The 12,960-nt window shown below is 36.9% G+C and overlaps 1 protein-coding gene across 5 annotated transcripts in view; it reads right to left on the bottom strand.

The window, feature by feature from the left end:
- Positions 1–12,960, bottom strand: part of Arid1b (AT-rich interaction domain 1B) — a 417,341-nt gene that overhangs the window by 89,391 nt on the left and 314,990 nt on the right. For all 5 annotated transcript variants that reach the window (XM_063232938.1, XM_063232940.1, XM_063232936.1 and 2 more), the window contains exon 6: positions 7,860–7,949. In XM_063232938.1, the coding sequence (XP_063089008.1) occupies positions 7,860–7,949 (90 nt within the window). The remainder of the gene's footprint in view (positions 1–7,859; positions 7,950–12,960) is intronic.

Below are 12,960 nucleotides of genomic sequence, written 5' to 3'. Positions count from 1 at the left end.
TTTTCTTCACAATATGAACTGCTTTGCGGAAGACAGAAACTAATGGCCCATTCAGGGCTTTAACCCAGGCCCCAGCATTTTACCAGCTGGGCTTTCAGGTTAACTGAAAGAATCATTCCTCCTTTTCCTGGCTCCTGCAGCGCCCTATATATGGGCCACACACAATACCATCTAAGGTATGGCCATTCATCCCCACTATTCTTTTCTTTACTAACTAGCCTTGAGACTTACATCATCTATCATTGAGTAGAATAAAATAAAGGGAGGGATCAGACTGATTATCCAGATGGCAGACCAGGACAAAATACCCTGCCTTGTTAAAGAAGTTAGGTTGCCCTCAGTGCTGAGGGCAAAGAGAGTGCATGTATGTGACTGTGTTATGGAAGAACCAAACTGACTTTTATGGTTTTCAAACCAGGTTGCACCTGAGTTCTTTGTACCTGATGTCTATATTTATTATTAGTATTTTCATAGTGATCTGCAATTTATTACTTCAGGTACCACCCTCTCTCATTTGATTTTTGTAGAATCTGATCCTCATTTTACGTATGAGAAAGCTGAGATTAACTGATAATTAACTGTCCAAAGTCACAAAACTAGCGAATGGTAAAGTTTGCATCTAAACCCAGATCTTGTCATTCTAAAATCCCAAAAGATTAAAATAAGACACAGCATGTAAAATATGAGACACTGAATTGCAAAAATGAGGTCATCATCATGGCTCTCATGGAGCTCTGCTCCTGAAATGTGAATGAATACCTGTGAGTGGGCCCTGAGTACTTTGGCTGTCTTCTTGAGGGTCAGGGTCACCATATTTCATTTGTGTGTCTTTCCAACACATACTGACTCAATAGCTAAGTGCCAGGCCAAAAGGATTTGAAGGACCAGTAAAAAACAAAGGCATGATGACCACACAGTAGAAGTGGGACTGGAGTAATGTAGGTGGTAAAACTGTTCCAATTAGAAAGAGAAGTTTATATGAAGTTTCTACAAGAGATTCTGTATGGCAGGATGCTGTGAACCAGGTGTGCAATGAGAGAAGAATAGAAAAGGAGGCCAGGAATGGACAGGGCAGGGCCTCAACTGAGAAAATCAACTTACTTTTCTTCAAAGGAAAGGTATTGAAGATATTTATGAGGAGAGTCCAGTCTTCTGGAAAAATTATTCTAGATGTGGAATGGAAAAATAGACTGGCAATGAATAAGACTAACAAAAGGATGAGCTAGAAGTTGTTGAAAGTACCTTGGTAGGCCGGACAAGGACAGTACTAGTTGACTCTCAGAATGGGGAATGTGTGGAGACCATTACAAAAAAGCTGGCAAAATTTGGGGGCCCATTCATTTGGGGAAGATCGGGAAGGAAAAGGTATCAGAGATAGGCTCTAGACTATGTACTAGAAAAAAAGGCGAAAACAAAGGCAGACCAGGGTTTCTGACTGAGCTAGGGAACATAAAAGAACAGGAGAAAAATGTTGGTATAAAACAATGCCTGAAATATGCAATGTTGAATTACCCAGATGTTCTAAAATAACTTTCACCGAAGAATAACGAGCTCATTACAAATGAATGTTAACTGTTAAAAGTATCCTTTAATTGGCCATTCAAAAATTATGGCATATAACAGAAGTAACAAATCTATCCTTTTAAAATATTAGAAAAGACAGACGATTGCTCATTGAATATAAAACTGACATTGAATGTGATATATGTTTTCTCAACCTTATGATGAACACATTCTGGACAGTAGGCTTAAAAAGATTAATGATAAAACTAACACAAAACCTATGCCGTTGTTTCCTCCACTATTGATGAGCTTTGATCTGGCCCACAGTCTAGCCCAGAGGCACAAGTCTGAGGCTCAAGAAATTAGAAACAGCTTTTTAGAGGAAATTCTACATATCCTGTCTTGTATAAAACCTCCCATTGGAGTTTATTTTCATTTTTCATGGATTATAAAAAAGGGATCCCCAATTAAGAGCCAAAGTTGCATTAATTGCATCTGGTATGAGAGCAGAATATCATTAAATAGTTCAACATGCTTGTTCTAGTATACTCACACAACACACAATAAAAAAAAAGACTCATCATCGCTCTAGAACTAGAAAGGTAGATTACAAGAACGTTTTCTAACAACCAATATATCCTGTGAAAAATCTCAAAATTTAGAGATTTACTGTCATACTTCCAACTTAGAATCAAATAGAAAGAGGAACATTTTCTGTATTTTGCAAACATAGAACAAAATATCAAACCCTACTTCTAATTTCTGACAGTTCTCTTAATAGCCTCCGTCATTTTAGTACTGACTTGATAATATGTTGTTGAAAATAAAATGTCAGTTCATGTACTAAAAAGTAATTTTGAAAATTTCAAAACCAACTTTTGGTGTAACTACAACATAAAAACAGCTGGTACCTTTAAAAATTTCAAACTTCTCACTTCCAATACCCATGGTTTATAAAGGACATGGCTAGAACAAGTAGAGGTGGCCACTCAAAAGCTCACTTGGTGAACAGATCCAGATATGGGGACTCTAGCTAAGAAAACCAGTGACTGTCCAGTGGGGAAACATCTCTGGGAAGAATGGAGTACAGAAAAAGGAGGCGGGAGATGAAAACATTTACAATGGTCCAGATTGGCAAAAGTAATTTTCTGTAATTTATGAAGAAATAATTTAATCCTTGGTTGTTCTGGTTTCTAAATCTGGAGTCTTGAAATCCTTGAATGGTGTGGAAACTGAATAACTCCTGTGTGTTTGGCTTTGTGTGTTGAACATCTATCATAAGCCAAGTTCTATCACTGTCATAGAATAGAAACAAGATTCAATTATGCCCTAAAGAAGCTCTGTCTAATTCATAGGGTATTTAATTCATTCTAAGAGATCTCTTCCTTGCAACAGTACTAAGAAGTTAAGACGAAGATTTACTGTAAGATTGTATGTGGCTAGAAATCTGAAGTAGAATTCTTCTCAGACTTTGAAAAGGCTATCTATACCATTAATTAGTGGGAAAAACTATACTAAGACAGTTAACATCTGGGTTAATGAAAGAAAAATACAAGAAGAATAAAGACATATTCTATTTAATCATATATATAAAACACAAAAGTCTGAAACCCCAGTGTTGAAATACAGAAATTCAGATTTACTTTTTATGGTAGCACACAGAACACCTACCTACACCCTCATCTATTATATACTTTTGATCGACAACAGCACTATTTATTTTTATTAGAATGTAGTTATTAATGAACATCACTGTGAAGATTAGATTCTAATGTGATTTTATTGATAAACAGCTATTAAGTACCCTCTTTGGAGAAAATACTTGAAACTTATACAGATGCAAAATCTTGTTCCTTCTTTTTTTCTAGCACTTCCACAAACTATAGTGGGAAAAATATGACTTGTACAGCTTGCATAATTTTGGTACTATAGATACATTAACAGTCAACTCCCAAGTCGTACAGCCAACCTGCTCACCATGAAGATAGCTGACAAGGGGGACATATATCAAGACCTTGTGTTGCTATTCAACAATCATAGAAGACTTTCTCAAGGATGCCTCTGTGCAGATCTGAGGATCACAGAATGGTGCCAAAGAATTGCCTGCAGCAGAGAATATATTTCCCAGCACATTACAGTCCTGCAGCAGAATCAATTCTCACAGTCCACGTCTAGGAGAAAAAGTTCTTAGGGGTTCTGTCCCAGCCTATCTGAAGGACTAATTAAAGCCTCATTGCTGTCTTCTAATTATTCCAATACTGTCAGATCAGCTCTGGAAGTTCCTGCCGATATGCTAGATGAAGAGGGTTAAAACAACCTGTCTTAATTTTGACAATCTAGACCTAATTCAGACTGTTAGAAAGCTACCAGTATTAACATGAATATTTAACTAGACACCACTGTGAAAATGAAAAGGGATTCAATTAAAAGGTTTTCAAAAACCTAATTCTGACTATATCTGTCCAAATATATAAACCTTCTTTCAGTATTTTCACTTAATGACTAATCCAGTAAACCAGAAGGGCATTTACTAGTTTCATTAAGCTTAATATAAGGGTTAAAAATGTGATCACTTTAATCTTAATAATCATTATACTTACTTATCTACTCAGATGAATACTCCATATTTTCACTAAGCCTTGTTGAAAAACAGAGCAACATATTAGTAAGTCATTTCCTATGCTTCTATTGTGAATTTAAAGAAATATATGTTAAAGATTAAGAAGTAAGAGTAAAACTAATCTAAACTTGGTCACTATAATTCTTATAAATTTATTTTAATATTTTATAGTTATTGTTACTCCTCCAATGCTTAGGTAGCCAAATTTATATTACTTTATTTTTTAGTGAAATGACTTAACAGCAATTTTGTTCGTTATATGAAGTCTATAGAGGGATTTGATTTACAATGAGAACAAAATGGCAAATGAGTTACTATAAAATACCAAACTGAAGTTTTGATTTTTCTTCATTTAAATTTATGTCAGCAATGAAGACTAAATAATTTGAACTAATTTAAGAAAATTAGCTTAAGAAATTCAGTTAGTAAACATTCTAGCAGAAAAGTACTAAATCAAGTTTTATGTTGGAAAATAGGTGAAAATGCAGAGGAAACAACACTACATAAAGAAATAAACATGCCCATAAACGCCTGAAGTTTCTCTCCATTTTGTAAACTTCATTGCCATATCTGTATTTACTCATACAAACACCTTTTATATATGAAAAATACAAAGCTGTAGAAACTTCATCTATGTACAATGCAGAGAATGGATTCGAGACTGATGCCCTTTGATGAGACTCAGTAGTAGAATTATCAGGTAAAAAGGCTCCTAAACCAGAGATGGGTGGCTAAAGATGGCAGGGCTTGGGGAATTACTTAGCATTCAGTGTGTATGGGCACCAAACTGGTTGCATATGCCAAGGTAGTTCAGATCCCAGGGTACTATAAGGTTTGTGAAATTCAGAGTAGGTAATTTATAATATATTTTCTTACTGAGAAGGTATACAGAAACCAGCCAAAAGGAAAGACAATAAAGGGTGAATGAAGCTGCTTAAGGCTGAAGGGATCTGGCTCCAGGGTGGCAAAATTAGTACCACCGGGCCTACAAGGATTTTGGGCAGGACTCCCACACAGCAGTAGGCACATCATCTCTTGCTCTGGGGGCTTATAGCTAACTAAGTCTGTTTCTTGTCTTTGCCATGAAAGAAAATGTATCTTTTGATATATTAAAGAAAATAAGTATACTAAAGAATTCTACTATCATTTTGTGAAAATAAAGTAAATACAAAAAAATTGTTTTGCTTTGGTTATTTTAGCACTTAGTAATAGAAAACTATATTTTCACCTGATGTACCAACTACCAGGTATGCTGGCTGGTATATATCAAATGATGGTAAAATAAACAAGACTTTTTATATTTTATCAAACATTATTAGGAACTAACATTTCTTCCTAAGTTTTTACATTAAATAAAACTTTGTTTTCATTTTTGCTATCCACTTTCACAGCGCATTTAACTAAAGTACAACAATGCATAATTTAACATTATAAATCATTTTAACATATGAAGTTTTGCTTTTTAGGAGGTTGACTATAGGAAGCACAAAAGACAATGAACACACATTATAGACACAGTTTTCTGGAGGAGATTTTGGGGAAATACCTGCACATATCCAGATTTGGCAGCTTATTAAGTTAATATTGCCAGTTGAAGCAAATGGTCATAATAACCATCCAGATTGTTATGTTTGTCATGTTGCCTAAATCGTAGTACATGTAATAAAGGCTGTAAGAGGAAGCAATTAACAAATATGATAATTTCTATAAAGTGACATTAGTGGAAATGCTTAAGACTTTTTCCCTGAAAGTGCAATAGTTTGTCCAAGTCTGACTTGGTTTACACCACAAGTCCTGCTCTTCACATTTCATTCTCTGTATTTTCAAATCTTAATCTTATCATCTATAAAGATCAGAAAGATGCTGCTGGAGACAGGGAGGGGTTTCTTTTTGGCTTTTTTCAGTACTTCCTTAACGTTCTGCAGGGCTTTCTGGCAAGGGGCTGCTCACCTATGACACATGTGACATTAGCAGTCTTATGACATATCAGTGTGAATGCTGGTAAAAAGCCACACTAAAGATGAATTAAACAACAAATATCCTCAGTTCTGGGCCTGGTCTGAGCAAGAACTCAGGAGAGGAGAGTTTTTCCTTTTGCCTCCTCCTCCCTGATTCAGCAATGCATAGAGGTAGCCCACAGCCAAAGAGACAGTATATGCAATTCTCCTGAGTGTGGCACTGGTAAGCTCTCTCTCAGTGCATAGCCAGATGGCTGTAGCCACAGGAGAAACTGACACAAAGGACCAACTTACAGAGTGACACACAGCAGGTCACAGGGGACAGCTCAGAGAAACAAATGCTTTGAGGCCTATTAGAGAACAGCATGAAGGCAGTATTTCATAAAGTATGTTTCTCAAACTCTGAGCATCAGCAGTGCCTTGAACTTGTCAGAAATGCAGGGTTTAAATGTCATCACTCAGCTTTCCCTGGAATCCATGCAGGCCAGTAACAGGCTTTAATATCCCTACCCTGTGAGTGATCTGCATATATTATAAAGTTTTCAAAACTTTAGTTAGATGAGACAGTTAAGTATCTAATGATTAGAACCAATTTTATTATCTTGATAAGGAATTAAAGTATTAACTATACCTTAAATTATAATGAACAAGTGAAATAAAATATTAGAAAATGAAAAATTCATTTTAACTATTAAACATTCATTTCAACACAAATGATACAGAGACAAGACCATCTTTGCATTGGCACTGCTTTCTAACTTTGCTGCTGAGTTTTTAAAATGTAAAATAATTTAAACCTCATAATTCTAATAAGCATCAAATATAATTTTTACTCTTACAAAAATAACTATAAATGTCAGGGGTCAAGAACCATTTGAGTAATAGTCACCAAGCTGACATATTTTGTCCTCCAAATCTGCACAGAGGAAAATGATATCTCTTGTGGAACAGGGTGGGCAGGCCACAGCATCAGATGGTGCAGAAGTCTTAATCCACACCAGTTTGAATTACTATCACCACCACCACCTACATAACACCAACAATGCTTTACCAGCACTGGGGAGATAGAGCAAAGGTGGACGGGAGAAACCTGTGACCTCACCAAAGCAGCACAAACATTCCACTCAGACACAAAGCACTGAGTGAAGTACAACAAATCTGCTGGTGTGCGAAAACTTGTATTTAAAAGTTTTAGAAAAATTCCATGTTACTTTTTCTAGTTCAGATACTAACTAGCTTCTGGGAATGAGGAAGTCATGACAACTTCTAGGAGCCTCAGTTTCTGTATTTGTAAACTCAAATAGCTATACTGTGAACTTCCAGGTCTATTCTAGTTCAAAGATCTTACAATTATAAATCACAAGGTCTTGCAGTGAGTTTATAATTCTACTATTAAATATGATGGAACAAGTGGCTGGTCAACAACAGCAAAAGCATGCACAAGCACACATATATTATAAAAATTTATCAACATTCAAATTGAAACATACAGTTATCAATGCATATGTAGATCAAATCAGATTATAATCATGTTCAGACTATGTTTCATCATGCTATATCTTTGGGCCTTCAACTGCACTTTGGGAAAATGTCATCCAAGCTGTAAGAAAGAATTCTCCTTCCTTATGTTGTTACATGGAGGTTCTTGCTTATCTGATAAAGGAAACACAGAAACTTTGAAAAGCAATCATTTATAAAGAGAAGTATTTATGAGGAATCAGATGGGCCTTAGATACTCAAAGCACGATAGGCAAGTAGGATGTGAACAGAAGACTCACCTCTTTCTTGTGGCATTGGTGACTGGCTCAAGGCAGGATGGGAACTGGATTCTGACTGGTTTCCAGGTGGCTGAGGGGGCATCTGGCTGCCTGTAAAACATGAAACAAAGTGGAAGCAGGGAAATCCTTTGTATTAATACTGCAGCTGTGCAAAACCAGGTCAGTTACATATAATTTTATGATCACAACAAGTACAGACCCACATAGAGAAAGGGGTAAAAAACGTGCAATATTACAACTATTTTTGTTTATCAAATGATGAGTAAATATGATAAATGTACTTATCAAAACATCTGGAGAAATTTGTTACTGAGTGAGTTCCCAACTCACAGATGAACAGTTAAGAGATGAATCGGTCTGAAGGACTGAATACTTCTGCAAGCAGAGAGGCATCGCAGCTTCCTGAGGCACCTCAGCCTGTGGTGAGTGCCCAGCACAGTCTGCCCAAATCTCAAGACTGTTCCGGACCCCCCAGGCTTCTGGGTGCAGAGAAGTGGAACAGTGGGTTAGAGGCCACTACAGCTGCCTCCCCATCCCTCCCGGCTACACTTGGAAGTCTGCTGAGCTCCTGAGGGATGGGCGGGCCTACACTAACCCCCGAGCCCAGCCGCACCTAGCCATCTCCTGCAGAGGAGGAGCTGGGTGGATCCAGAGTCCCTGCAGAAGCCCGTTCCTTTGTCTGAAGGACTGAATACTTCTGCAAGCAGAGAGGCATCGCAGCTTCCTGAGGCACCTCAGCCTGTGGTGAGTGCCCAGCACAGTCTGCCCAAATCTCAGACGGTTCCGGACCCCCCAGGCTTCTGGGTGCAGTGAAGTGGAGCAGTGGGTTAGAGGCCACTACAGCGCCCCCCCCCCCCCCCCCCCCCCCCCGCTACACTTGGAAGTCTGCTGAGCTCCTGACGGATGGGCGGGCCTACACTAACCCCCCGAGCCCAGCCTCGCCTAGCCATCTGCCTGCAGAGGAGGAGCTGGGCGGATCTGGAGTGCCTGCAGAAGTCCCTTCCTTTGCCTAGAGGACTGTGGATATCTCTGCAAGCAGGGAGGGATCACAGGCTCCTGAGGCACTGTTAGAAAAAGAAGAGCAAGTCAAGCCCAAAGCCAAAAGAAGAGAGGAAATTATAAAAATCAGAGCAGAAATCAATGCAATAGAGACTAAGAAAACAATCCAAAGAATCAACAAATCAAAGAGTTGGTTCTTTGAAAGAATAAATAAAATCGATAAGCCCCTAGCCAACCTTATTAAAAAAAGGGAAGAAAAAGCTCAAATTCATGCAATAAGAAATGAAAAAGGAGAAATCACTACAGACCCAATAGAAATACAGAAGATCATCAACACCTACTTCGAAAACCTCTACTCTCAAAAGTTTGATAACACAGAAGAAATAGACAGATTCTTAGAAGCATATGAAGTGCCAAAGCTAGATCAAGAGGATGTAAAACTGTTGAATAACCCAATCTCTGTTACTGAAATTGAAAATGTAATTAAGTCCTTACCCACCAAGAAGAGCCCAGGCCCAGATGGATTCACTGCAGAATTCTACAAGAAATACAAAGAAGACCTAATGCCGACACTCCTCAAACTGTTCAATGAAATTGAAAGGGAAGCAATCCTTCCTAAGTCGTTCCTGGAAGCAAATATTACTCTAGTACCAAAACCTGAGAAAGACCCAACTAAAAAAGAGAACTATAGACCGATCTCCCTAATGAACACAGATGCAAAAATCCTCAATAAAATATTGGCAAATAGGATCCAGCAAATCATCAAGAAGATTATACACCATGACCAAGTGGGATTCATCCCAGGAATGCAAGGATGGTTCAACATACGCAAATCAATAAATGTAATCCACCATATCAATAAAGCCAAAAATAAGAATCACATGATCATTTCTATAGATGCAGAAAAAGCCTTCAATAAGGTCCAACATTTATTCATGATAAAAACTCTACAGAAAATTGGAATAGATGGTCTTTACCTCAATATAATAAAGGCCATTTATGACAAACCAACAGCCAGCATCATTCTAAATGGCCAAAAATTGAAAGCCTTTACTTTAAAATCAGGCACAAGACAAGGATGTCCTTTATCACCACTCTTATTTAATATAGTACTGGAAGTACTAGCCAGAGCAATTAGGCAAGAAAGAGAAATAAAAGGGGTAAAGATAGGAAAAGAAGAAGTTAAGTTATCATTGTTTGCAGATGACATGATACTCTACATAGAAGACCCCCTAAACTCCATTGAAATACTCTTAGATACAATAAATAAATTCAGTAATGTGGCTGGATACAAAATCAATACTCAGAAATCAATAGCATTCCTATACACGAACAACAAAATTACAGAGAGGGAAATAAGAGAAACTGGACTATTCACATTAGCAAGCAAAAAAATGAAATATTTAGGAATTACTCTTACGAAAGAAGTGAAAGACTTATACAGTGAAAACTATAATACACTGAAAAAGGAAATTGAAGATGATCTCAGAAAATGGAAAGACATCCCTTGCTCATGGATAGGAAGAACAAACATTGTGAAGATGGCCATTCTCCCAAAACTCTTATACAGATTCAATGCAATCCCAATAGAAATACCATCAACATACCTTATAGATCTAGAGAAATCACTCCTAAATTTCATCTGGAACCAGAAGAGACCTAGAATCGCAAAGGCAATTCTAAGCAGCAAAGGCAAAGCAGGAGGCATCACAATCCCTGACTTGAAATTATACTACAAAGCAACAGTAGTAAAATCAACATGGTATTGGAATCAAAACAGAGGCGAAGATCAATGGAATAGATTAGAAGATACAACCACAACTACAAACACACTCAACCACCTTATCTTTGATAAAGGAGCCAAGCAGGTTCACTGGAAGAACGATAGTCTCTTTAATAAATGGTGCTGGAAAAACTGGCTCTCCATTTGCCGAAAACTAAAGCTAGACCCATGTCTATCACCATGTACTAAATTAAAATCTAAATGGGTCAAAGATCTGAATATTAAAACAGAAACACTAAATCTATTGGAAGACAAAGTGGGTAGAAACCTTGGAGACATAGGAGTAGGTAGAGAATTCATGAACAGGACTCAAACCGCACGGGAAACACTTCCCAGAATCAATAACTGGGACCACATCTTATTAAAAAGTTTCTGCATGTCAAAAGAAATCTCCAGCATAGTGAAAAGAAAACCCACAAACTGGGAAAAGATTTTAGTGAACTCTCTCTCAGACAAGGGACTCTTGTCTAAAACATATAAAGAATTAAAAAAACTCAGACCTCCAAAATTCAAAGATCCAATCCAAAAATGGGCATCTGAGATGAATACGCAATTCTCAGATGAAGAAATGCAAATGGCAAATAAATATATGAAAACATGCTTATCATCATTGGTCATCAGAGAAATGCAAATTAAAACCACACTGAGATTCCATCTCACTCCTGAAAGAATGGCCAGGATCAAGAAAACCAACAACAACAAATGCTGGAGAGGATGTGGGGAAAAAGGAACTCTCCTGCACTGTTGGTGGGAGTGTAGACCGGTACAGCCTTTGTGGAGGTCTGTCTGGAGGTTTCTCAAAAAGTTGGGATTGGAAATCCCATTTATTCCAGCTATTCCACTTCTAGGCATATTCCCAGAAGAACTGAAAGCATCATACCACAGTGATTTATGTGCACCTATGTTTATAGCAGCACAATTTGTAATCGCCAGATCTTGGAAACAACCCAAGTGTCCATCAACTGAGGAATGGATAAAAAAGTTGTGGTATTTCTATACAATGGAATATTATTCAGCTATAAAGAAGGATCACATTGAGATATTTATCAATAAATGGGCGCAGCTTGAGACCATACTCATAAGTGAAATAAATCAATCTCGCATGTATGAATACCGAATAGTTTCCCTAATGTAAGTAATGATTCAAATATATGAAAATATGTGGCAATCATGATTCCCCATTATGTGGCCTTGAAGCCTTATAAAATTTTCACTTATTAATTAGAAAGGCTTTATTCCGGGCTTCTTGATATGGAAATATTTGAAGCTATAGTATATGAAGTTTTATCCAAATATCTCAAGGAAAAAGACAGACACTATGGTAACTATTATTCTTTAAAAAAATTATTTAGTTATTTCTTATGTTTATTTTAATTAAGGGAAAAATTTAAAAAATTAGGATATATAATAGTAACTCTTTTCGATTTCCTATTAACTTGTTTTGAAGTCCTGTAATGCTCCCACGATCTTGTTTTGACTGATTAGACTCTGTTCCATTCTGTGGGATAGTATCAGGTCCGAGGGTATAGGCAACTACTTTGAAGGCAGTAAGATTCACTAAGATGCCCATTCTGGTTTGACTATTGTCTCTTTTGGAAGTCCTGTAATGTTTACAATGTCTAAGTTTTATTGGTCTTGTTCTCTACTGTTTTGTCCAACTTTATAATATCTAATGAGATAGACAAATCTTTTTAAGGAAACAAGAGACAACGTTGATAACTATTGTTAATAACCGTATACTCTGTTCTACATCATGTGCTAAGTCTATCCTTGGTTTTCACTGACAGCTTTGTTCTGCCATATTTGACTTTATTCTCCCCCCCCCCAAAAAGTAATAAGAACTAAGGAGTAATAAAATCTAAAATGTGTAAATTTTGTTGTAAAAAGAGAGGAAGGGGAAAAAAGAGCTCTAACGGATATAACAGCAAGTGTGTATAGGGATGTTGAATAGCTGACTATATTAATGTTTTTGGATCATTGAACACAGCTGTTTGTAGTCTCTCTGTTTGAATGTCTACTTTGTATTCTTTGATACTGTGATTTGAGCAACTATTTCCAAGATGATAATATGTAATCTATTAACAGGTGATTTCTTACTGTTATGCTTTTTTTTGTAGTTCTGTATTATATGTAACCTTACACTGCTTTGTTTTGTTTTGTGTTTTTCTCTTTTTCCTCTTAAATAAAAAAAAAGAAAAAAAAAAAAAGAGATGAATCAACCTGAGATACACTTCAATATATTTATCAAAATTCAAGACCAATGGGCCAAACTCAGCTTGTTGAATCTTAGTTAGCCTCCAGGTAGGCAAGTATGTAGAA

Source organism: Cavia porcellus, unplaced genomic scaffold, assembly GCF_034190915.1.
Source record: "Cavia porcellus strain 051 isolate PalLab524CR breed Dunkin Hartley unplaced genomic scaffold, mCavPor4.1 scaffold_22, whole genome shotgun sequence".
Classification (NCBI taxonomy): domain Eukaryota; kingdom Metazoa; phylum Chordata; class Mammalia; order Rodentia; family Caviidae; genus Cavia; species Cavia porcellus.
The sequence above is the reverse complement of the archived record's forward strand: the minus strand, read 5'-3'. Positions and strand labels throughout refer to the sequence as shown.